Here is a 26,847-nt window from a genome sequence, read left to right on the forward strand (position 1 = left end):
GAGACCCGTTGCTCCCTAACAGAGAGAATAACTCTCTGTAGCTGCAACTTATTTCGAGAGATTTATGCCTTACAAATTGCCCGTTTAAACATTTCTGAGGGACCAAAACTGTAAAGACGAGAGCAATTTTACAGTTTCATTGTTATCGTTACATTTGCCAGGATGAGATCTGCCAGAGTTTCTGTTTCCTTGCTACTTCTTGTCTTCATTAACTTTGAAATGGTGAGTTAGCCTCTCTTTTATCAGTTTTGTTGATCTGTTGATCAGAGTTACACTGCATGGCTAATGAGGCCAGTATTCAGTACTGTGTTGTCTAATAACTGTAACTGAGATTTAGCAAATTTACAGAATTTACAGTTGCTATACTTTTACTTCTGTTTTAAATGGGCTATTATAAAAACTGTTGAACAGTTTTGTAAAATCACTTAGATCTGAATGCAAATTTATAAAAATAACATTTGAGGTTGGGCTTTGGGGGAATTGGAGGCTTCACTGTGGCAAATGTAATCAGTCAGCGTGACTGAGTTTGAAAAACCTGGACTGAATCAAACAGGCACCTCAAGCATCCCGAGTACTATTAATCATATGCCCATATATGATTTATTTACCTTAATCACCAACAGTATCCAGATGTTCTAGACCCAAAAAGTGCTCAAATTTGGTTGAAACCATGGAGTGATCAGGTAGCCTGGTTAGCGAGTTGTTGTTTTGACCTTCTGCCCACCTGAAGCAACATACTTCCACCAATGCAGCTGCGTGTGTTGCTTTAAAAAGCTGCAAAATATGTTTAAGCCTTATAACAGAGGTCACAGGCTAGTATTTCCAATAGATGTAAATAAATAAAGTGATTTAATGTCAAATGTGACAAAAATTACATAACTAAATTGCATATCTTCTGTAATTTAGCAATTATTTTTATTAATGCCAAACAGACAGTTTAATGAACTTTACACCTAACATATGGAGTCTTACGTGGGATTAATGAAATTCCTATTATAAGTAGGCTACTTTAGCTTTAAAAACTGTAAATAACATAAAATAAAATAAAACAAACAAATAAAATAACAAAGAATAAAAAAAAATGAATAAACCATTTTTCTATGAATTTGGACTAAAATCCAGTTCCAGACTAAGCATTAAGCAAAAAAATCTGTTTGCATACTGTTAAATTGATCCAGTTTCCATCCTGTTCTTGGTGAAGTCTACACAAAGCTTTCATCAAATTAAAAGGTTAAGTGGTAGATAGGCCATAGGGAGCTACTGGTGATTAACAGGAGAGCGAAACGTTTGCCATCTTTACTGATTTCTACTCTCAGGTCCAGTAAAAGCTGACTGTTATCAGTGAAACGACCTCAGAAATATGGATAAGACTTCAGGTTTGGAAAGGTTGTGTGTGTTTAAGGGGCCAAACCAAATGAACCTTTATTGGCAGTCATCCAGTAGCAGCATAAACAAACAACATAAAGGGGGTTATAGTCCACAAAAGAAGGGCATGGATTAGTTACTGTGGGTTGTAGTGCGGGAGAAAACATTGAGATTAGGATAAAAAGTCTTATCCCCAGAATTATTGTCCAGGACAGACCTGCTGGCCCCACCCCACAGGTCACTCAACCCCAGTGACTATCTTTGCAAGTTGCCAACCCCTCTGGAGATCCATTTTTATTTTTGGGGTTTTGCCCAGTCCTGCCTGAGCCCCAGGGAAGGGTTTCAGTTGCCTGCTTGTGAACAGGGTTATCTAGCTACAAATTTTGTGTCACTGTGGGTTTTTAAAAAAAAACAAAACAAAAAAACAAAACAAAACAAAACACTTAAACATGCAGACATGAGGCTGGAGCAGTCAGGGAACCACTAACCTTCCAATTAGTGAATGACCTGCTCTTTCCCTGAGCTACAGCCACCCCAAACAAGGAGAATGAGGAGTACAACCTGCATCTCTACATCATGACGTTGAGGCGGTCAGGCATCTGATCGGGATGCCTCCCTCCCTTGGCAGGTTTTCCAGGCGCACAAAACTGGAGGGAGTCCTCACTGGGTGGCTGTCTCTCTGGAGTTAGAGCAGGTCATCTACTAATCAAGGCTGGTTGTTCGATCCCTGCCTGCTCCAGTCTCCTTTTGCAAGATACTGAACCCCCAAACTGCCTTCCAAAGTGTTCATCAGATTGCAAATCTGTGTGATTATCTTGAACAAGTGCAAGATAATAGATGAATTAATGGATTTGTAGTAGGTTTTCCATACATTCATAACATTTACACTCAAAGTACAACAAATGAAGACCCTCACTGAAATAAGGTTATGACCAAAGACAAAGTTTAATCCATCTTTGAAAAACTGACTCTTCATTATTTAGTGATGTAGCCAAGAAAACTTTAGGGACAATGTTGATGACTAACCAGTATTAAATACCAATAGAACCATCACAAGTTTAAGACCAGCAAACCAGTTGGGGGGCACCAATCTACACTTTTGAGGGTAGGGTAGTTTGACTGGAATATACTGAGAGGAGACCCAGCTTTTCAGTGATATCTCCAACCTTGGAAAATTTGGAGCATTATAAAGGTCATAAAGGTAAAATACAGGGTCTATAAAAAGAATCACCTGATTCCAAAGAGTTTTAACTTCACAGCCGTTCACCACTCATTGAAAAACGTACTTTTAGAAAAAGAAGTTTTGTGAATTTCATGTAGTTGTCACAGTCTGGCTGAGGCAGACTGATTCTAAAAAGGGACTGAAATGCAGAACAAAACAGAATGTGAAATGTGACATGGATTAACAAAAAACAAGCTGTTTATTAAGGCTGGCAAAGAAGTACAAAACAAAAGGAAAAGGCGAAACTAAACAATAACCTAAACTGGGTGAACTAAGATTAAAGCATGAAAAAACCTTGAACATGGGACCTGGCATGGAGACATGGAAAAAAAAAACCATGACGTGAACATAGCTGACAACCTGACTATGGCTGTATCCCAATTCAGGGTCTGCAGCCTTAAAGTACGCAGCCTCAACAATCCTCAAGGCCGCGTACTTAAAGACCGCTAAGGCCGCAAGTGCGAGGCTTGTGAAATGGGACGGTCTAGCCTCCGTTGTGCTGCCCAGGTTGTCTAGCAACCATGATACTAACCACTGGAAACGTGTCATACAGCTTTGTTTGACAGACATGAAGGAGAAAATCTTTTGTTCATTTGTTTGTTTGTTTCTACATGAGCTTTGATCATTCTCTGTAAGATTAAGCTCAGCTATTGAACGGCGTATATTTTAAAGTAAAGGCTTTAAAACCAAGTTAGTACAAACGTCACTAACGTCACTAATGTCACATGACTTTGCCGACATGTTGCCAACAGTAATGTTTAATGTTCTTCGTTATTAAACATTTGCACATAAATAAGTGACATCATATTCAGTACTTACTTAAAGTTTACTCTTCGGGCGACCCTCGTCCACCATTTTTTTCGGCAAAATTATCCACACCCATCGCTGATAGGTTTGTAGCTTGAACCCATCCGCTGGAACGTTGAAGACAATATAATTACACTGCAAAGCAAGACACAAGTAGGCAAGCTTCTTCATGTTTCTCATGCACGGGAGAGAACCGGACAGGCACCGTTCCTTCGCTTGACCCCAGTTGCTCTCGTCCGTTCTCCCGTACCACTGTTCTTTTATTGAGGTTACATGAATATGCATAAGTTCATTAACATATGACGTCTACATACACACAAAGAGTACCTTGCCTGTGTGTGTGTGTGTGTGTGTGTGTGTGTGTGTGTGTGTGTACTGCTGATCAAAGGGTCAAACATCCTTGGTCAGGAAGAGGGTAGCCTCCCCCTCACCCTAGATGGTTCATCCTAGATAACACGGTGAGGAAGTCCTGCAGTTCATCTAAACAAAGAGCACTTAGACTAGAACAGACGCAACTACGTTAATCCTACCATAAAACAATAAGACACGGTATGACCTCTCATGCTCCCAAAGTGCTGTCTAATACACACAAAGTTTGCAGACTATCAAGGATCAAAACCTCTACCAATCTACAACTAATTACAAAACTCTAAGCATATATAAGTAAATATTTCTAAGCATAAATGACAATCAACAATACAAACCTAACAATCGCCGCGCTATGCATTCTGGGATATGTTGGGTCACAAAGTCTACAGGGAAGAAGTAAAACTGAACACACTGACAACAGACTGGGACTATCAAAATAAAACGGGAAACAAATCACAAATACACAGACCTTACACTAAGAGGCAGACCGAAAGAATATAACACATGGAACTCAAACTATACTAAACATGAGACACCACCGAAAAACTAATCCCTCACCAAAAACATGACTTATTTATAATCATGATCAAAGCACCAGAGAATAAGAAAATAATCCATAATGCAAAAATAAACCAAAACATAAGAAATTCAAAAAGCTGGGTCAAAACGACCCAGAACCGTGACAATTGAAATTTTTTATCACCCAGTGTTGCTTTGGGTAGATACTACCACAGTATAACTATACTATGGGTTTTTTGCTTTACCAGGTAAAACCATCAGACAAAAGTGACCGAGCACACGTAGATGATCAGCCCCATGTGACTGAGCAGATCGAGCAGACTGAGCAGACGGATCAGAAAATCCAGATACCAAACTTACCAACCCCATTTCCCACCCTACTGGCTACTACCAAAGCCCCAGAGACACCTGAGAGCAATGAGTATCTGGAATCATTTCAATGTTGGTATGTGGACTTGTGTGCTTAAGTGATTTAATTTCACCTTGGTTGGAGTTATCTTTTGCGGCTCACCTGCAGTGCTTTCCTCTCTTGATTTTTTAAGGCAAATGTGACCATAAACAAATGAAGACAAAGGAATAATCCAATTTAAACAGCTGTGCTGTAGAAGATTTGTTCTGTAGACTGAAAACATATTTATTCCTCCTGTAAAAGTTGAACATTTTAACATGGGCTGACTCCCTTTTGGAGCTTAAAGTGGACTTAAAGTGGAATTAACCTCCTAGGACCTGCGTCCACATATGTGGACATCACATTTTGGGTTATTTAGACTAAAATACTCAATTTTGCTCTACAAGGGCCTGATATCCGCTTACGAGGACATTATACTGCTACTGTTCTATCACAATTTTAAACGAATATCCTCATATTTTTCTTAAAAACAAAAGTAAGGTAAAAAAAAAATCTGGTAATTCTTTGTTTTTACATTCATCAGGCCCCAATCCGCCCAAATATCAAAGAGGAATTAAAAATGCTGTGGAAGAGTTCAGGTCTTAGGAGGTTAAAGTGGAATTAAATTTTTTCCAGTGATTGCAGATGGGGCACTTGGTTTTACTGTAGCTACTTATTCCTAGGACAAGCCATTTTTATTTTAAATGTTAATGTTAATTTTTCAGCCCTGGAGATTGTGAGATTATTTATTTCTTCCTGATATTCTGTGTGTGTGTGTGTGTGTGTGTGTGTGTGTGTGTGTGTGTGTGTGTGTGTGTGTGTGTGTGTGTGTGTGTGTGTGTGTGACGTTTGAATGCTCTTGATAGAAAGATAAGCAAAATAAAAGTGACATGAAGGAAACACAAAAGGTTATTCTGTTATTCCATTCAAAATGTGATTATTGTGTGACTGCAAATCACACAATAATCACATTTTTGCATGATTATTGTGTGATTTGCAGTCTGCCTGATCTGTTGGTCTACATTTATTAGGAAGACTCGTGCATCATGTGATGTGGCTTTTTGCCTTCCATGGGAGCGTTGCGTTGAAGGAAAGTGCACATGTAAACCTCCTTATCTGTGCCCCGTTGAGAATGTGAACCCAGTTTGTGGCCATGACAACAGGAACTACCGATCCTACTGCCAGGTAACTCATTATAGTCCAAGGTATGACTGCTATATCTTCAGTCAGGAACCAGTCAGGAACTAAACTAGCAGACACTGATATTAGACAAGAAGGCCTGGTTGTTAGTCCCCGCTCTAAATCATCCCTAAGGTCTTCTATCAGGTTGAGGTCAGGAATCTGTGCATACCAGTAAACCATACCGGTAATGGAAACCCATTTGATGAAGCTCTCCATGTTCCTGAGCTGGTCTGAAGGCCAAATGATGGTTGGAGGTCTGTAGCTAATGAATCAGCAGAGAATTTGCACACTATGCATCCACTGACCCAGCTTTGTGATTTTACAGGACCCAGCATTTTGAGTTGCTCTCTTCCACTTTGTTATAATACCACTAACAGGTGACTGTGGATCATCAGGTGACCAATCTTTCACAAATGTTTTGTAGAAGCAGTCTGCATGCCTAGGTGCTTAATTTTATACACTGGTGGCCACCTGAATTCCATGATTTGGATGGGTGAGTGGATACTTGGCAATACAGTGTACATGCAGTGAGACAAAAACTGGTTCATCCCAAAGACAAAACTCCTAAACACAAACTTAACAATGTACTGTATGGCATACAGCGAGGAATGCCCAGACCTCTACATCGGAGAGACCAAACAGCCACTTCTTAAATACATGGCACAACATAGAAGAGCCACCTCCACGGGGCAAGACTCAGCAGTCCATCTGCATATAAAGGACAAAGGACACTCTTTCGGAGATGCTAATGTTCACATTTTGGACAGAGAGGACAGATGGTTTGAAAGAGGAGTGAAAGAAGCCATCTATGTCCACTGTGAGCGACCATCTTTGAACAGAGGCGGGGGGTTTACGACACCAACTGTCTGCCATCTATAATCCAGTTTTGAGATCCTTTCCCAGACGCCTTAACGCCCACTCACATCCTGGGCCATCTGACCTCACGAAATCACATGATAAGGTGGGGCCAGGTTTCACAATGAGCTCACCCAAAACCCTGGCTGATTGTGACCCACACCCATTTTCACACCTTGGCTCATGTGATTAGACAGACGATCAATAGGGATCCATGACCGTCGTGGGGACACACCCATAGGGCTTAAAATCTGTGGCTCTTCACCAGGGCTGGACTGGGACAAAAAATCGGCCCGGGCATTTTGACTGGTGACCGGCCCACCAGGTATTACAGGAAAAACCATAAAGCCTTTGAATGAAAACAAACGCTGTTGTCACAGTGATGTACACTGTCTTGTTGGTGTATATGTATCAGTCTAATAAACTTACACCTACACCATCCTCCCTATTCTGGTATTTTAAACAGTACCTGAAAGTAGACTGCTTGGTTGAGTTTACCTCCTAAACTATCTAGAACACATGGTGAAAACCTGAAATTAAGACAGAGAAGACTAGAGGTGAGACATGATCATTACTGATTACTGATGACAGATTTAGATATATTTTCATAAAGCATTCATTTACCACATCAATAAACAGCAATGCAGGGCAAAATATTTTTTCTAACATGGCAACCTTTAAAAAGTGAAAGGAGAAAGGACAAAATGTTCCTTTTCACCTCAATACGAGACGACTCCGTTTTTTACGGGACAGTTGGAAACTCTAATAACTAACCTTACAAATAAAATAAGATAAAACAAGTTAACATCATAGCACCCGCCCGGCAGTATATAAACTCCGTCATGCTAGCTAGCACGCAGTACGAGTTATTGTAACTGACTGTAAAAAGTCAGCATAATGAAAATAAACTCCACCTAAACTTGGTTTATATCTGACCCAGATAGACTGCAGGTCATAACTTCTTACCTGAAGTTCAGTTCACCACCTCGGGTCTCTGCTCCTCCTGCCTTTCCGTCATCCACCTGCCAGCGTGTTGCATCTGCTGGCCTCCACCACTTGCTAATGTTACTGAATCTGTGGAAGATCCGCAATAGCCACCACCAAACAACTGAGTTATTTTACACATCTCCCTTCATCTGGCCAATCCACCACTTTTCAGTGTTTATACCGTTACGGAAAAAAACCGAAAAACCACCATCGGGCATACCGGGCAAATGCCTGGTATGCCCGATGGCCAGTCCAGCTATGCTCTTCACCAATTGCTCTTAGAACTGAAGAAGCTTCTCGTATGAGCAGTGAAACGTCTTCAAGAAACTCTAAGAAGTCCAGACACTTATCCTTCCAAGCTCTTTAGACTACAATGACCTGGATGACTGAGAACCTTCACAGACATGCATTTTGTTTTTAAGATTTCCTAAGATTTCCTAGCTAAAAATCAAAATTAATCCTGACCTAACCAAGACACAGTTGATCTTCTGTATGTTACAAGTTTACAGAACATTAGATTATATTGCACATTTAGGTGCCACTATTTTTAAATTTCTATTTAATCTCTTTTCCAGGTGATGGCGCTCTCATGCCGGACCAGGAAATCCCACATGTCCCACTTTGGGGATGACTGTGATGGTTCGCTCTTTCTGATGCATTCAAAGCTTTGTGATTCTTTCTGAGATTCCTACAAATTGTTTATGTTACTTTAACCTCTTTTCTCACAACAGTAAATGGTCCAAAGTTCAGAACTTCAATAGATGAGGAAACCGGATTAGTCAAGTTGTTTGTTCCTGACAGCAATGGTGGGGAGGAATTACTGGTGTGTAAGAAGATGTGGAACATGGCTGCTGCTAATGTGGCTTGCAAGGAACAGAAGAAACCACTGTGAGAGAAATTACACAAACTAAGAATATTAAAGCATGAACATATAGGATAAATATACATGTTTATCATCTGCTAGTCAATCAAAATTTAATTCAGCAAATAACCACAGTATTAGAGTCAGACACTTCTAACATTGTGTGTACAGGGGTGCAGCATCCAAAAACACAGTGGATTACAACACCTTGACAGCTTCCACACAGCTTCCACACAGATGTGTTAGTGTCTACTGCCAAGGTTATGAAACGTCCTTAGCTGAGTGTGTTATCTACGACAAAGTGGAGGTTACAAAAGGATCGTTAGTTGCTACTGCAACCTGTTACCAGGAATCAACAGCACCAACAGGTCAGTATGTGGTAATTCTACTGTATTCTTGTCTGTGGTTAGAAAACAATGTACTCCTACAAATTTGTAATTGGTAAATTTAAACTGTAAGAAGGTTTTCAGGGTGCTCTTAAGCTACTTGTACTTATCATAAATGCATTTAGAAATAACTTAAAATTGTTCCGAATCAACACTATTAAGAGAATGTGTATGAATTAATGTCTAAAAGTAAAAGTTTATCAGACCGTTATGCCTTCTGCCTGCCTTCGGTGTTAGGTGCTTCGAACTGGTTCAAATATAAGGAGACCACAGAGCTGACCTAACACATTTTGCAGATATAACACCTCTCTTGGAAACCTTTCAGTGTCCCCCACCAGAATAGCTCGAAAAGGTGCCTGGGAAGAGGGACGTTTGGGTGTCTATGTATAGACTATGCCCTTGCAACCTGGACCTAGACAAGTAGCAGACGATGAATGGATTGTTGGAAAATTCAGTGGAACTTCTAGAATAAACTAATTAACTGAAATAAAAAAAAAACTCACCTTAAACGTCGTTAGTCCTCAGCAGGGACTTCTTGTTGGGTATAAATTTGGATCTTAGACATTTATTTGAGCTTTCTCAAAAAAATTAAGTTGCTAAATAAACATTTCTGTATTCACAATCTAAACTGTCAACCCATCTTTCAGCTTCTGAAACCCAACATGAACATTTTTATCATCATCAGGCTCACATGACTCCCTGAATTTGAAAATTTGGAGACAGTGATGCTCAGTCTTCATTAAAAAAAAAAAATTCTTCAACAGAATCTAATATTTTCTCATCTAGTCTAAAAGAAGTTTGTCTCTTCTGTCTGTTTTAGACCATCCCTTCACCTGTGTGAATGGAAAGCGTGTGGCTCAATACCAGACGTGTAACGGAATTGATGATTGTGGTGACCAAAGTGATGAGATGTGCTGCAAAAGTAAAACTACACAAACACAATCAGAAATTATCTTACCTTAGCTTTGTGCCCCAAGTTTTACAATGTGAATCATTGTATTTATCAGAGTGCAGAAAATATGCTTTCCACTGTAAAACGGGAGTGTGTATTCATAAAGAAGCACTCGCTGATGGCAAGATCGACTGCCTGGATGGCGAGGATGAATCAAACAAATTTAAGTCAAAGCAAAGTAAGGCACAACATATCTTTACTTCCACACAGTTTTAGAAAAACAGATGTTTGCTCTTAGAAAGTTGTTTTGTTTTGTTTTGTTGCAATTTAGTTTCTTCCACTTGTAAAACTGGTTTCACTTGGGTTCCTGATCTACCCAAACTTTGGCAATTACATAAAGGCTAGTTACATCTTGGAGCAAAATTGGTCCAAGAACAGTATACCAGCAGAAATTCCTACTATAACTTACTGCTACTTACACAGCCAAGTTTAACATGGACCTTTCTTGAATATGTCAGCAGTATTCATCTGACTTAGGTAACTCAAAAGTTTATGTTGTGACACAGTGTAAGTCTGGAATACAAGTTGCGAAAATGCTCCTGTAATCTGAAAGCTCCTTATGATTACTGTAATATACATTTTTGCTAAATTTATATTACGTTAAACTAAATTTAACTGTGTCATCTAATCTTTTACGTTTAAGTAAAAGATTAGATTAGAAAGATTAGATTTAACACCTGTTCACACTGATAGTGTCATGTGGTTTGCTTCATATAACTACAATACAAATAGTTGTCACAGTTAGAAAAACGCTAACTTCTGGTGAATGACTTTCATAGCTGAAAGTCCACAACCATCAGGTTTTTTTTTCCATGCACCCGAGTCCTTATAGCAATATGTTTCTGTTTTCTGTAGAATCACTTTCACTGAAAGGTCTGCCCAAAAATTCAGGTAAATGAAATCCTCACAGCAGCTGTTTGAATATTTCACTGTTTTAATTAGTGATGATGACAGTAATTATTTTTTCTTCCTGTATTTCAGAGTACATCTCTCCAATGAATGGTATGTAGATTAAAAGTGACTTATCAGAGGTGGTGGCACATCTTATTTTATATACAATGATTAGATAATCTTGATGCTATAGTAGACAATGACATTTTTGACAACAGTTTTCTTCTAGCTACAGTTTAGGAGACCTTTAATCATTGGCATAAGAGAACCTCAGAAGTTTACATGGATTCCAAAGCTTCATCTAATCCAGTTGGGATACACTGGACAGCCAACTGCAATACAGAATTAGTCACTAGTATTAGTGTGTAACCCTCTCACATACTATATGATTAGAACAGTAGGAAGTCTACCTATTGCAGAGGTTCCCAAAATGTGGGCTGAGCCATTGCAGGGGGGCGCAGTATGAAAAAATAGTCACGAAGATTTTTCTTTTAAAACAAACGGGGGCCTAGCAAAAACAGTTTAGGAACCTCTGACCTATAGTAACCCTCATTTCAATTTGCACATGTTCTTTAAATCAGTCCTGAGGGTACAAGATCACCTTATATACAGGGATATCTAGTCCCCAGGGTATGAATTTCAACAAAACTCTGCGTTATATAGCTTTGTGTGTTGTTAACTTTGTCCAGAAACAAAGGCCAACAGAAAAGCCCTGGAGGCCAATCTGGTCTGTGGCATTCCAAATGCTACCACAGTGTATGATGAGGAAGTGGTGCAACGAGGAAAGAGTACCCATGGAAGAGTCAAGAGGGTAGTCGGGGGAGTACCAGCAAAGCCGGTGAGCTGGAATCAACATAACTTTTTGAGTACAGTTACCGTTCCTGCTGCTACTATGTGGTTTTGTTTTGTTTTGTCATTCTTACAATGTAGCATAATGATCTCCCTCTGATGCTAAATACCCAAAGGGATTTTTAAGGTCCTGTAGATCCTCAGATGCTCCACCTGTTTGAAGCCCTAGACCTCTTGCCTAGTGTATGATAGCCCTGTTGGTTAAATCCAAAATGCTATGTCATGGCATGCCTACCTTGCTTAGACATACAAATTTAAATCAAAACATGATATACTCCCAAACCTAACCAAATCACTTTGGTGGCTAAAACTAACCAAACAACAAGTCACATAGACTAAAAGAAAAGAAAAGAAACCCCAGTTTCTCTCTTGACAGTTCTGTTACTCTAGCAGACGTCCACAAATTCAAATCCCAGCTGAGTATCATCACACGGAGTAAATTTGAAACCATTGGGAACATAATGAAGAATTCCATTACCGTTCCTCTCAAGAAGCCATGTCTGTTTCTGTGATGACATTGTTTTCATAGAAGGTCTTGATTATTTTAGCACGAAAATGCCACACCCCATTTGGCACAACTGAATGATAACTGTCATCATAAGTAACAAGCAACACATGAATAACCTGCCACATATCTTCCTGTTGGTGTGTAGACCCAAATCCAGTGGCAGGTTGCTCTGGAGGAAAACAAGAGGATTGACTGTGGAGGAGCTTATATCGGAGGCTGCTGGGTCATCACTGCAGCTCACTGTGTCAGGTCGGACAAATCTCTCACACCACTCCCCCTTCCTAACATCAACACATTGAAGGTTTTAAAACACTTTTTTAAGACTAGGCATTGCTTTGAAAGTCCTCACACATTAGGTTTTTTCTCTCCTGGTACCTTCACTTTCAAAAGTAGTGTAAATTTGATACAATTTCCAGAAAGATTAAGCCCATGCTCTGGTCAGTGCAGTTAAAAGTCATGCTGTGCCTTGGAAGTCAGCAATAACCATATTTTTCTCCCTTGCTGTTTACAGACCCAACCCCCGTGCCTTCAGAGTGAAGTTTTCCCTCTGGAAAAAATCTCGAGCTCAAGACACAACTGACATTGTTCCTGTTGAGGACATCATTATCCACCCAAAGTATGAACAACACTATCTATACATAAATGTACTCCATTCATTTACAGGTACATCTTTTTCTTTTTTCATTCTAATAAAGCAGTTTTGAATGATCCACAGTTAGAAATACCAATTTTTCTTATACTGGGTCTTAGTTAGGACACTCAATTCATCCTCTATCAGGCAACTTCCCCTTTATTCGGTGGGTAGGTAGGCTTCTGCACCTGAGATGACCGTATTTGGGATTCCCATTGTGGGTAAATGATATCATAAAGATCCAATGACAGAAGAAAGCTGAGTGAAACTGAATGTCGAGAGAAGTCTGAAGTCTGAGCTCATGACTCGCTGAGATTACTCGTATTTACATATGAACATCCATCACTGGAACAGCAGATATATCACAGAAATAAGAAAATGCTAAATATGGTTACTTTATAATCAAATATGTGTAATAAAATAAGAACAATTTTTTTAATGTCTCACAGTTATGTTGCCAACACATATGAAAACGACATCGCTCTGGTAAAACTCCAGAAGCTTCCATTCACAGAGAAATGTTTGGTGGACAATCCAGCAATAAGCGCAGTCTGTGTTCCCTGGTCCACACACCTCTTCCAGCCCAACCACACCTGCAGTATCTCTGGGTGGGGACGAACTGCAGGTATGGATAAAAAATCATATTTTCCTGTTGCAAGAAGAACAGTAATGTTGTTCAATCCAGGTTAAAAATGAAAGGGGATCATCTTCTTGATGCATTCTCAATCATCCAGGTAAGTAAATCTCCGGAAGCTGATTCTGTTCATCTGGACGTAGCGTTTTGTGGGAGAAACGTTTCGTCACTCATCCAAGTGACTTCTTCAGTCTCAGCTGACTGCAGGTTTCCCCAAATCCAACTCCAAGTCCAATCCATTAAAAGCTCACTCGTTCACATCCACTCAGGGTCCACAAAGCAGGATAACAAGCAGGGGTCCGGGGAAGCCTGTAAAAGGAGAGGAGATAGATGTTAGATAGAAGCAGTAGGAAATACAAAGAAATCACTAAGCAAGCCGGAGCTACACTGACACAGGTTAGCCCAACGATCCCTTGAAGAAACAGACACCATTAATGCTGAAAGGTATATCGGCATATATATGCTTTAGAGCAACATGCTCTCTCATTCAGGTTCCATCTTTTTCAGGAAAAATGTACAATTTACCAAAACAGTGCCAAGCAGAACCCTGTAGCTATTACAACAGCTTGGCTTCATTGTAAAACAGTGCAGGTGCTAAATTGGCCTGCTGACAGTCCAGATCTTACACAAGCTGAATATATCTGGAACATCATGAAGTGAAAAACAGGACAAAGAAGACTTTTATCAGACAAGAATGCAACAGTATTGATCTATATCTCCATCTACTTTGTGAAGTTATGTTTTCCCATCAGCTGGTTTGATTAATGAGCAAAGATGAAATATTCCTGTCGTTGTGTCCAGAGGGGAGGTCAGCTTCCGTGTTGCTCTGGGCCAACGTTTCTCTGATCGACAATTGCGGCAGATTCTATGGAAACCGCTTCAAACCAGGCATGATGTGTGCAGGTGAGTGATCTATGCACAGCCGGACTACTGCAACCTGGACATAGTACAGATGGAAATGTGTTTATTTGTAGGTGATGTGGAAGGCAGCGTGGACTCCTGTCAGGGTGACAGTGGAGGTCCTCTGGTTTGTGTGGATGAGTTAGGCGTTTCCTACCTGTGGGGCATCGTCAGCTGGGGTGAGAGGTGTGGACAGCCAGGATTCCCTGGAGTTTATACACAGGTACAGTACACAAAGACAATACTATACTATACAAAGGAGAAATTTATTACAAATACTGTGTACATATGCTGCAAGTGTCAGGGATCAGCTGTGTGACAACCCGGATTTGGACTTGAGTCAGAACACAATAAAGACTGACTCAGTATATAAATTCACGGGATGATGAGGGAACAGGCAACAAGTGGAGACAAGGCTGAAATCAATAACTGACTAATCAGAGGAACACAAGGCACACAGGACTTGAGAAATTTGACAGGAAATGACTAACACTGAGACCTGGACTAAAACATAAGAACGTCACTCAGAGCCAAAACAACAATAACAGAGACAAGACAGGAAGGACAGAATAGAAATACAAAAGTAAACAGGGAACTAACAGCGTAGTAAATACAATGCTCTACCCAGAAGATGAAATAATACAGAATATCGAACCGAAATGGAAGTTCTGGGTCCAAACATTTACCGTATGTGAATTCTTTTATCTGAATTTAGAAGCATAAAATTAGAGGTCTTTCCAAATTTTATGTCTTTAAGACATTTCTGTAGTTTAACTAACTGGTGTGTGTTATCTGGCTTCATGCACAGATAGAGCTGGGTGTCATCTCTATAGCAGTGAAAATGAACCCTGTGCAACTCCATAATTAACCTTTGTGTGAAGAGGTCCCTACATTTACATGAACAAATCGGAGTCTATTAGAAACATCAGGGTTTTGTTTTTGTGGTCAAATAAGCCTGAAGTGTAATTTTTGTAATTGGCTGTAAACATGTTTATTTCTGCTGTAAAATTTGACTTTTTAAAACTGGAGTCAATGGGTTTGACTCATTTTTAGATCCTCACTTAGACGCTTGAAGAACTGTAGCTTTTGACTATTTCAATTGTCCATGACCTTTTGTTTTACTATTTTTTAATGGTTTGTTTCTTTAATTAGATACAAATGCTTTGTATAACGCCAAATAGTTTTGACAGTTTGTTTTATTTTTAGAGCATTATAAATAGTTACTTTTCTTTTCTTTTTTTCATGTATAGTTATTGTTGATTTAGTGACTGTTATGTATTGTGGTATATTTTGTATGACTTGTATAGTACTTATTTCACATTTTAGGATTATTAGAAACAGTAACATTGTGTGTCTCTGTCTGACAGGTCGCACATTACTTCGAGTGGATTAGGCTTCACATAGGTTGGTCTGCAGTCACCAAATTCAACTCATAATATGGAAAACCCACAGCATGTGGCCACATTTCAATATAGGTGTGCCATTTTATTTTGGTTAAAACTGCTCAGTGAAAGATGGTAAAAGACGCATTCACTGTTTGATGTTACTGCTTGGACCTACTGTTTGTATTGGTATTAAAATACTACGTTCTATCCAGTAAAACACCAATAAAATCTGCTTGTAAACATACTAATGAGACTTAATCTTTACTTGTAAACATCTCTAAACTAAATTTGAGCCTTAACACACACTTGCTGAGGTTTACTCAAGTTTCTGGAATGTCTGATTGCTCTAATAGCATCTTGTTCTTAAATGGGAAAACAATGTGGAAAGATAAAAAAGAGAATAGAGCAAAAAAATAAAACACAAGGGGCTGCCAACTGCACAGACAGAGAAGAACTGAACAGACACACAAACAAATATGTGTATGTGCATTTATCATGAAGTAACAGGGACTCCACAGATGGAGCAAGCACAGGGCCCATGGTACCTGAGAATCCCACCTGGCAAAACACCTAGTAGAACACCCCCAGCCTCGACCACAACCCCCAAAGGAGCACGTCAGGAAACATGCCAAAACATCCAGCCGTGTGCCCTTGCACCACCAAGCATCACCAAACCTTGGATAACATGATATAGATTTCCTTTTTATCCCTTTGTAATGCAGTTCAGTTTTTTCTATATCTGATGCATATCTGGATTTTTTCAAATGGGTTTTTACATGTGATAAGTGAAGACTTAAAAGATTTTTTTTTTAAATTCCCACCAAACTGGCAAAGAGCTGCTTTTGCTAAGGTGTTTAAAGCAGGCGTGATGCTTAATACAGGAGATAATATAAAGCAGATCGCTTTTTCACTGAGTGCTTGCTTTACGTCCAACCATGAGGTGTCTAACAAGCTTACACAACACAGAAACACAGTAATCTGTTTTATAAGAAGAGTGTTAAAACTCGTTCATGATGGGGGGTGGGGGGTGTTTACATAAAATGTTTTTAAATGCTTGAGTTTACTGACTTATATCAAGCCGTAAGGGGTTTATTCGGGATCAGTGAGAACATATAGTTGAATTTCAGCAGAACGCTGCACTAAGGTCTAGCAGGACAAGCACAGAGATGAGTCCACTGTCAGAGGCCATAAGAAGATCATTTGTAACCTTCACTAAAGCTGTTTCTGTGCTGTGCTGAGCTCTGAAACCTGACTGAAACTCTTCAAATAAACCATTCCTCTGCAGATGATCTGTTAGCTGTTTGACAACTACTCTTTCAAGGATTTTTGATATGAAAGGAAGGTTGGAGATTGGCCTATAATTAGCTAAGACTGCTGGGTCTAGAGATGCTTTTTGAGTAAAGGTTTAACTACAGCCAGCTTGAAGGCCTGTGGTACATAGCCGATCATTAGAGATAGGTTGATCATATTTAAGATCGAAGAATTAATTAATGGCAGGACTTCTTTGAGCAGTTTTGTAGGAATGGGGTCTAAAAGACACGTTGATGGTTTGGAGGAAGTAATTATTGAAGTTAACTCAGAAAGATCAATTGGAGAAAAGAGTCTAACTTAACATCAATGGTACTAAGAGTAACTGTAGATAATATTACATCTGTGGGATGATTACTGGTAATTTTTTCTCTAATGATAAAAATTTTATTTGTGCAGAAGTTCATGAAGTCATTACTAGTTAACGTTAAAGGGATGGTTGGCTCAAAAGAGCTCTGACTTTTTGTCAGCCTGGCTACAGTGCTGAAGAGAAACCTGGGGTTGTTCTTATTTTCTTCAATCAGTGATGAATAGTAAGATGTTCTGGCTTTGCGGAGGGCTTTCTTATAAAGCAAAAACTATTTCTCCAGGCTAAATGATGATCCTCTAGATTTGTGACACGCCATTTCCTCTCCAGATTACGAGTCATCTGCTTTAGGGTACGTGTTTGAGAATTATACCACGGAGTCAGGTACTTCTGATTAGAGACCTTAGTTTTCACAGGAGCTACAGTATCCAGAGTCGTACGTAGTGAGGAGGTGAAATTATTAACAAGATAATCGACCTCTGTTGGAGTTGGATTCAATATTGATTTTAGTGGCTTCCGATTGACGTAACCAGGTGTCATTACTGCCGACGTGAATTATAATTTTACTGAATTTACGTTTACCCTTAACCAGCAGTTTTACGTTTCCCTCAGTGTCGCCTGCTCTGGCCCCTGCTGGTGTCTCTAGCTTCACATGTCTGAGAACAGAATCGCCAATTACCAGAGTTTGACCCCCAGCGGGTTTGTCGCTGAGTGGGGAAAAATGGTTAGACACATGAACAGGTTGGTGGTGTGCCTGGGGCTTCTGTTTAAGACTATGCTTCCCCCTCACCATTTTTCCGATCATTATAATATAATTCTGGTTACTCCAAGAACCGTTTTTTAACAATGTTATGATGATCAAACTGATGATGGTATCTAATACAACTGCTGATCTACCCCAATTCAGCTGCTATATACGTGGGGAAAAGAAAGTTTTCAGGGTATATACGTGAGTAAAATGTTATTCATACATCACCTATCAAGACAAAGATCACAAAGTGATTCTCAACAACAACAAAACATTAAGAAGAAGAAAAAAAGAGTTCACTACAACCAAATCTGAAAAGATTAGTTTTTAGTTGCTTCTTAAAAGAGACCACTGAGTCTACAGATCTCAGGCTCAGAAGGGAGAGAGTTCCTGAGTCTGGGGTAACACGATGAGTGAAAAGTTACCCCAGAGTTCGTGACAGCGGATTTAGCAAATGTTGCAAAATGATCTTGAGCTTATAAATCTGCCACTGACACAAGCAAGTACTTCCTTTTTTTTCTTCATTTAATTGGAAAAGTTGTGAGCCATCAAACTTTTAAAGGAGTCTAAGCATCTACTCAGAATCTGCAGCTTTAGGTTTGCAAAATTGTATCTTAACAAACCGCAAGACCTTTGGAACAACCACCAGACAGGCAATACCAAAGTGGAGATATTTGCCTATAATACACAGCACCATGTTTGAAGAAAACCAAACACAGTATATCAGCACAAACACGTCATACTAACTGTCAGGACAATAGTGGAGACATGATGGTTTGAACTTGTTTTGCCCCCACAGGACCCTTGCACATTGCAAGCAACCATCAATTCCTCTGTAGTATTCTTAAGTATTCTAGAATCAAATGCGATGCCCTCTTTCTGACAGCTAAAGCTTAGCTGAAACTGGATGATAGTAATCCCAAGTACAGCAGCAAATCTACAACACAATGGCCACGATGACCTCAACCTAATTACAATGCTACGGTGGGACCTTAATACAATACAAATGTCTGCAAACATAAATTAGCAAAGAAAACTGGGCCAAAATTCAGAGAGACATAGGGAAAGTCATAAAAAAAAAGAATTAGTTAAAGCTCTTTCTGTTAAAGGTGGTTCTCCAAACTACTGAATCATGGGCTATACTAAGTTCTTATTAGTTTAGTCCCAACTGATGGCCTTTAAAAAGATGTCTCATTCCCCAGCTGTCACATACAACATATGGATTGCATTGGTTACAGATGAATTTCTAAACTACTGAATGTTCCAGTAGGCACTGCTGGGGCAATCATCTGGAAGTGAATCAGACCTGGAACTAGCAGGTACAACAGTTTCAAATAAAACAGCAATGCAAGTATTGCACTCAATCACAATGGTCTGTATGGACGCTCACTACGCAAGACCCCATTGTTAAAGAAAAAGCATGTTGAAAGTTGGTGCTTATATAATTGAAGGAAGGATGAATGGGCCAAAGACTGTGTCACTCTATGATTAATGTTCACATTCAAAGGGACTCGCCACACATAACATATCCAGGTAAATTCTGATGTGGGAACTGATCTCATGATCTTTAGTTTACAAATTCAAATACAAATTCAAATTTTATCTGTCACACACACACAACCATACACAGTATGACATGGGGGTGAAATGCTTGTAGCTGTACAATGCCCGACCATTAAATGACAGAAGAAAAGTTTTACAATATTTACAATTTACAGTTTACTACAAAAATTACAAATTAACTTGGGAATTTACAGTTAAGAATGTGCAAATAGAAGAAGAGATTATAAAGATTATAAAGATTATAAAGTATAGGAATTATAGGATTATAGGAAATGTGTGGTGGTGCGTGTGGTGACGTGTGTGAGAGTCCAGTCTTATAGTGACGTGTTTGGGAGAGTCCAGTCCTACACCTGGTTCAGGCCCCGAATAGCCTGGGGGAAGAAGCTCCTCCTCATTCTCTCTGTTTTGGCCTTAAGGGAGCGGAAGCGCTTCCCAGACCTCCATTGTTGGGATGGGAGAGGTCCATCATAATCTTCCTAGCTTTGGACTTGCACCGCTTGGTGTAGATGGACAGCAGGTCAGGGAGCTCTGATTGAATGATGCGTTCGGCTGAGCGCACCACTCTTTGCAGATCTCGTCTGTCCTGCTTGGTGCTGTTCCCAAACCAGGTGCAGATGTTTACAACCCTAACATTGATGCAAGTCTCAGTGAGTGCTTAGACTGGTCAGTCAAATTAATAATAATGGATTGCATTTATATAGCGCTTTTCTAGGCACCCAAAGCACTTTACAATTCCACTATTCATTCACTCTCGCATTCACACACTGGTGGAGGCAAGCTACTGTTGTAGCCACAGCTGCCCTTGGGCAGACTGACCGAAGCGAGGCTATTAAATGCATAGAAAAATGAATGACCACTGCTAGTCATTAAAATTAGGTCAAATTAATTCACAAGTCTATCCAGTTCTTGTGTTTAAAGATATTGTGCATCTCTTCTCTGTTATTAGGTACCTCATTATATGACATCAGTCCACTAGTATAATAGTCCTACTCCAATAGTAGACTAAAATCCTTGTTTGTTTCCATTCTTAGCATGGAGCCCCATTCAAGATTACAGGAAAGGTATGAATGGGGTTTGAACCCATGAGCTGCGATTTACCAAAGACCAATGCCTTATCACTTGGCCACCATGCCTCACTACACATTCTGCTTCACATACACTTGCACCCATATATAGACTCCTTCCCTTGAAATTTTAGCATCTCAGATTAAATCGCAGGCCAGTGACACGTGAACATGACACTGAGTGTGGGGATAAACATGGGGACAAGATAGACTGGGGAGACAAAACGACAAAACACAGAGAGATGAACATGGGAACAGGAAGGGAGAAACCATAAGCCCCTTTTCCATTAGAACAGTTGAGGCAAAAATTATTAGCCCCCCAGGACTCCTAAAACTCTTCCCAATGTTTGCAACATTGATGAAACTTGATATAATGCAACATTCACCAGTGCTATTTAATAGCTTTTGGTACATTTTGTAATATAAAATGTATTCTTAGGCTTGCTTGACATCAAATATAGCAAAAGAAATGCAGTGTTCAAAAATATTAGCCCCATGTGAATATTTTCTTTCAAAACACACCTACAGTAACCTACAGAAACCACACCTGTGCAGTCAATTGGCTTCCTTGCAACATTCAGTCAACATAAAAAGGAACGGGACACTTTAACACATGAGAGGGACTACTGTTATTCACCGTGCCAGAAACAAAGGAAATAAGTCTGGAGCTCAGAAAGAAGGGAAGGCTACACTGGCATTTCCAATTGATTCACAGTGTCTAGAACTGCTATACGTTGCATCATTGCCAAGTACAAGGAGAAAAATTCTGTAAGAAACAAACCTGGCTGTGGCTGTAAGTGCAAGATTTCAAGAACTCTGGAGAGGAAAATATTCAGAGATGTCAGCAAGTGTAACAAATGCGTTAAATACTTGTGAATTTGACCCAAAACACCTTTTCTTTAAAATTAAATATTTCATTTTGCATCTCAATCTCCTACCTATGTTATCTGAGTCTGTGTGTGTTCGTGTTTTTGTGTGCTGCGTGGTGACGTAGGCGCGTGCACGTGTGTCCCGGTCACAGCTCCTTTCAGCGTGGCCGGAGGTAAGTCACTTGCCACGTTGCTCTCAGCTAATTAAAGTTTGTTTAGACCCCAAGCTGCAATGTGAATATAGCCGAACTGCTACGTTTTGTTATTAAGAGACTCGTTCGGGGAGAGGTGTCCTGGCAGGCGCGTGACACAAACAGCTCAGACCTTTACTTCTGTGTTGCAGATGTGCAGTAAAGAGCCAAAGGCCCAGTGCTGTCTCCTGCCTCTTACTTTCACGCCAGAACACAACGCATTGACAGGCGTAACACTTGCAGACCGGTTACACAAGGAATCCTGTACATCTGCCAAGACCATTGTTGCTGACCTGGCCGACTCTTGCTGACTCTTCTGGAGTTGTTTCAAGGAACACAGTTGTGAGGGCTCTTCATGGTGGTGGGTTTCAGGACCATCAGTCCAGAAGAAGTCTAGGCTTAGGTTGTCGCTGAGTCTTCTAACAAGACAATAACCCAAAGCATACACCAAAATATTCCAACAGTTCCTCAAGGATACCAAAACCAAGATCCTGGAGTGGCCCACACAGAGCCCAGACCTCAATCCTATTGAGAATCTGTGGCGAGTGCTCAAAGTGAATGACCGTGCTCGGAAACCATGCAATCTGGACCAGCTAGAAGAATGTGCAATGGTGGAATGGGCCAAAATATCTCAGGAGACCTGTGCCAACCAATCTCTAAGATATTGTTGTCAGTTGTAGCTCAGAAAGGGTACAGTATCTTAATAGCCATGTGGCTACTAATTTTGGATGTCTCATTTTTGCCCTTTTTTGTTTCAACTCGGCGTATCAATAAAATATCCTGATTGAATTTAGGGACATTGTTATTTTGGAAACAGATACACTATAAGAACGCTCTCATTGTTAACATTTTCATATTGAAATCAAGAGTGTTGTCCAATGTCATGAGGGGGGATAATAATTTTGGTCTCAACTGTACCTACTCAGATCGACTCGGCATGGTTTGCCACTATTTTCAGGGTTTTCCATTAGGTTATAGTACCTGATATCAAGTACTTTTTAATACTTGCTCACCTCGGGTTCCAACTGATCCGAGCAAGTACTAAAATGTGACGTCATAGACTGAATGCCAGCGATTGGCTTACCAGCAGCATCACTCGATAAGTCATGAGGGCATCTCGTTCATGAAAATTAACACCGTCCTTTTTTAAACCTGGCAACAGGGGAAATGACTATATGGCTATAGGGACAGTACTACAAATTTATTAACTGAACAAGACAGGGAAGGCAGACAGCCAGGAAGACAGAACACAAACACAGGACTCACAGTCCAATCCCAGACTATATGAGTCTTCTAACATTATGTTTCTCAACATAAACTTTTTTCATGTTTGATAAACATCGCAGTCACTCAAAATAAATATTACAACTACATTAATGTTTAAAATTATAACTATACAGTTTGGGGTTTTTTGCAGGCCAATAAAAATGCCATGGGGAAAAAACACTGAGGCACAGCATCTTGCACATAAGCAAATTTGTTTGAGTAGACCTTTGCTTTTTCCCTCTTTTGAATATTTACTATTAATCATTAATAAGCATTTCTTATCTGATTACTTGACTGAATAATTGATACTAAATTAGAATAAACTCTTCATAGCACATAGAGTTCATAGCAGGGGCCCACAGAACTTTCAGGATCTGAAGACTGTTTGTGTAAGAATGGGCCAAAATGACACCTGAGCCACACAAGTCGATGCCAGTTCAGTAGACAGCAGTTTCACACTTGACCTCAACACCTTAACAAATTTTGTAATGTGGGATTGTATTTTCTAGCAGCATTACAGGAAACATTACAGATAACATTCAAAACTACAAGTAAAAGACCTGAAGTATTTTCAACTATCAATTATCAAGTTACAGCTGACTCTCAGACTTTCTAGTCTCAAATGTGAATACCATGGTTCAGCATATTGCATCTTCACATCTAATTCTTAAATATGTAATTATGCGACTTATGCCTAACTTAATTTCTCAAACAAAGAACTAGGGGTGGGCGATATATCAAATAAACTCGATGTATTGCAAGTTTTTTCTATGTACGATGGTTTAAATCAGCGGTCCCCAACCCCCGGGCCACGGAACGGTACCGGTCCGTGAGTCATTTGCTACCGGGCCGCGAGAGTGAGACTCGGATGTGAAATGTATGGTTTTCAGGGTTTTTATCGGATTTTAGCGTTATTTTGTTATCGGTTTTTTTTCGTTAACTCTGTTTTCCCGGGTCTTTTCATGTGTGTTATGAATAAATCTTATTTTTTTGGGTACCGGTACTAGTTTTATTTTGTTGTATTTATCCGCGACACCTTAAAGGCCGGTCCGTGAAAATATTGTCGCGCACAAAAGGTTGGGGACCGCTGGTTTAAATGGCTTTATCGCAGCCATTAATTATAAGTCGCCATGGAAATATAAGCCGTCTTGGGTCAACAGACACAACAACACTGGACTCAGTGGTTGCTTTTAAAAAACAGCTAAAAACTCATCTTTCTAAACTTGCTTACTTTTACTTACTTACTTATGCACAGATATAACCAGAGCCTTGTTGTCTCCTCTCTATATATACTGTACTGTATAGTTTGTATAGTGTGCTTCTTTTTAAGTCAAGCTACTAGAGGTGAAGTGACTGTTCCCTTAAAGTTTGTTTTCCCTTCTATCTTATATCTGTATTTTATCTGTTTTGATTTTATATACTGTTTTGTTTGTTTGTTTGTTTGTTAATTAGTTAGTTAGTTTATTTGCTTGTTTTAATCAATTTTAAATCATGCTTTTTAGTTGTTCTTGTTTCTAATGTCTCTGTAAAGCACTTTGAATCACCTTGTTGTTGAATTGTGCTATACAAATAAACTTGCCTTGCCTTGCCTTGCCTTATACCCAGGGACTGCTCTGATCCTTTCTATTGAAGCTTGATGGATTAAAGCAGGGGTGTCAAACTCAAATACACAGTGGGCCAAAATTCTAAACTGGAACAAGGTCGTGGGCTAACATTAATATTTACTGAAAAAAAAAAATCTTCCTCCAGATTTAAGAATGAATCTCTTCTTATGGACTCAAACAAGTTTTTCTGAAAAACTGAATATGGAACAAGCAAAGCTTAATACTAAACAATATATATATTAGCTGTATAATACCAGTAGGCCAGCTCTAATAATAATTTGGTATGGCTTCGCGGGCCAGAGTTTGACACCTATGGATTAAAGACACAGGGAGCAGAGCTGCCTCAGAGAAGAAGGGGGTGCAGGGAGAGTACAACCTGCAGTTTGGGAATTAAAGAATAATCTTCTCCTGTGTCTTCCAGAGAATTATATCATGCCTTATATAGATCCTTTGTACTCTACTGCAGCACTCAGAGCACTTTATACATTACATGTGTGTTCGCAGGTCAATAAAAAATGTACATAGGACAGTAAAATCCTGAGGCACACCATCTTACTTTTCAGCAGCAACAATTTTGTGCATCAAAGCATACTATTGCTAATTAATAAAATCATTTTTAAAGGAACAATTGATACTAAAATATAAGAAACTGAGAACACAAAATCCTGAGCTCATAAAATGGCTCAAGGAACCAGATCTTAAAAAATTGACCAAAATCAAACCTGAGCAATGCATGCGACCAGGGATGGAAATTACCACATGCCACTGTAAATTTATGAAGTGGTGTTTAACGTCTTAATGCATGCTCAATCATCCAGGTCAGTAAATCTCCAAAAGTTGATTCTGTTCATCTGGACGTAGCGTTTTCAGTGTAGCTGGATTGGTGGTTTTTCGTTTTTATGGGCCGATGGGGGTTTTTTTTTTCGTTTTTTTCTTCCGTAACGGTATAAACACTGAAAGGTGGTGGATTGGCCAGATGAAGGGAGATGTGTAAAAATAACTTAGTTGTTTGGTGGTGGCTATTGCGGAGCTTCCACAGATTCAGTAACATTAGCAAGTGGTGGAGGCCAGCAGATGCAACACGCTGGCAGGTGGATGACGGAAAGGCAGAAGGAGCAGAGACCTGAGGTGGTGAACTGAACTTCAGGTAAGAAGTTATGACCTGCAGTCTATCTGGGTCAGATATAAACCAAGTTTAGGTGGAGTTTATCTTTGTTGTGCTGACTTTTTAGTCGTACTGCGTGCTAGCTAGCATGACGGAGTTTATATACAGCTGGGCGGGTGCTATGATATTACTGATGTTGAACTTGTTTTATCTTATTTTATTTATAAGGTTAGTTATTAGAGTTGCCAACTAAAAAATGGAATCATCTCGTATTGAGGTGAAAAGGAACATTTTGTCCCGGACTTCAGCTACAATGAAAAAAACACACAAAGCTGGAGTTATTCTGTGTCTTTGCTGCACAGCTGCCTCTTCTTCTCTCATTCTCTCCCCCCTCTCCCTCCTGTTTCTACTTCAATCATGAAACTGATCAATGATCAGCTGATCGGCTTTTCTCTCTTGTTTGTTTATCTCCCACTTTGCGCCAGAAAGAAGAAACCAGCAGATGTCGCGCTAAACAACAGCAGCACGTTTAAGCTTGATCAGCTGTTGTTAGAATTTATTTAATATTAATTTCTAGTATCAGCTGATGTTTGCTGGAGCCACAGCTGTAAAGCTGTTGGTCATGATGTCGGTTTGGTTATCTGGTGAGAGGGAAACATGAAGATGAAACCAGGAGATGTCCTTACTGAATCATCAGAGCTGAACAGGTGATGGAGAAACAGGTTTACCTTTTAGGTGACATGAATGAGTTGAAGGGAAGTTATGAACTGTTTCTGAGAGACAAATAACACCAGGATCCTTTTCTAAGTAGCTGACAGCTGGTAACTGTGCAGGGGCGGGTCTAGCAAAGTGTTGCCAGGGGTCCATGTAGGGAATTAAAAGGGAAAGGTTGGCACAAGGAAATACTTTTCTTTGTTATGTCATTTAAAAACTTTGAATAAATAATTATCTGAAAACAAATGTTTTCATCTGATGTAAAATATAGAAATCCATTATTGTACATAGTAATGTTTTTGAGGGTCCCAACATAATTTCTTCAGAACTAAGTACTGGATATGATGCCAGTATTTTCCCACATTTTCTAGATACTGCACCAGTACTTTGTGTAAAATGCCATCAAAAAGTCAATT

General features: G+C 39.6%; 1 protein-coding gene and 1 long non-coding RNA gene across 2 annotated transcripts in view; one reads left to right on the forward strand and one right to left on the reverse strand.

Moving 5' to 3' along the window:
• Positions 1-16,452, forward strand: cfi (complement factor I). Its single transcript, XM_082526423.1, has 17 exons — positions 1-222; positions 4,531-4,727; positions 5,702-5,855; positions 8,270-8,333; positions 8,426-8,582; positions 8,728-8,924; positions 9,763-9,864; positions 9,950-10,072; positions 10,750-10,785; positions 10,876-10,896; positions 11,475-11,623; positions 12,288-12,391; positions 12,654-12,758; positions 13,223-13,398; positions 14,209-14,310; positions 14,382-14,530; positions 15,675-16,452. The coding sequence occupies exons 1-17, from the start codon at positions 163-165 to the stop codon at positions 15,741-15,743; spliced, it is 1,965 nt and encodes a 654-aa protein (XP_082382549.1). The 5' UTR covers positions 1-162; the 3' UTR covers positions 15,744-16,452.
• LOC309702045 overlaps positions 13,460-26,847 on the reverse strand; it is a 25,532-nt gene continuing 12,144 nt past the window's right edge. The window contains exon 3 of the long non-coding RNA XR_014275352.1: positions 13,460-13,716. This is a non-coding gene — a long non-coding RNA (uncharacterized lncRNA). The remainder of the gene's footprint in view (positions 13,717-26,847) is intronic.

The sequence above is a fragment of the Aulonocara stuartgranti genome (genome assembly GCF_965226115.1).
Source record: "Aulonocara stuartgranti genome assembly, chromosome: 3".
NCBI classification, from domain to species: domain Eukaryota; kingdom Metazoa; phylum Chordata; class Actinopteri; order Cichliformes; family Cichlidae; genus Aulonocara; species Aulonocara stuartgranti.

Bases quoted from the DNA above. Each gene is read 5' to 3' on its own strand.
- cfi (XM_082526423.1), top strand. From the start codon at position 163: ATGAGATCTGCCAGAGTTTCTGTTTCCTTGCTACTTCTTGTCTTCATT. The intron at 4,728-5,701 runs GTATGTGGACTT...TACATTTATTAG, and splicing joins CTGGAATCATTTCAATGTTG to GAAGACTCGTGCATCATGTG. The intron at 14,311-14,381 runs GTGAGTGATCTA...GTTTATTTGTAG, and splicing joins ACCAGGCATGATGTGTGCAG to GTGATGTGGAAGGCAGCGTG.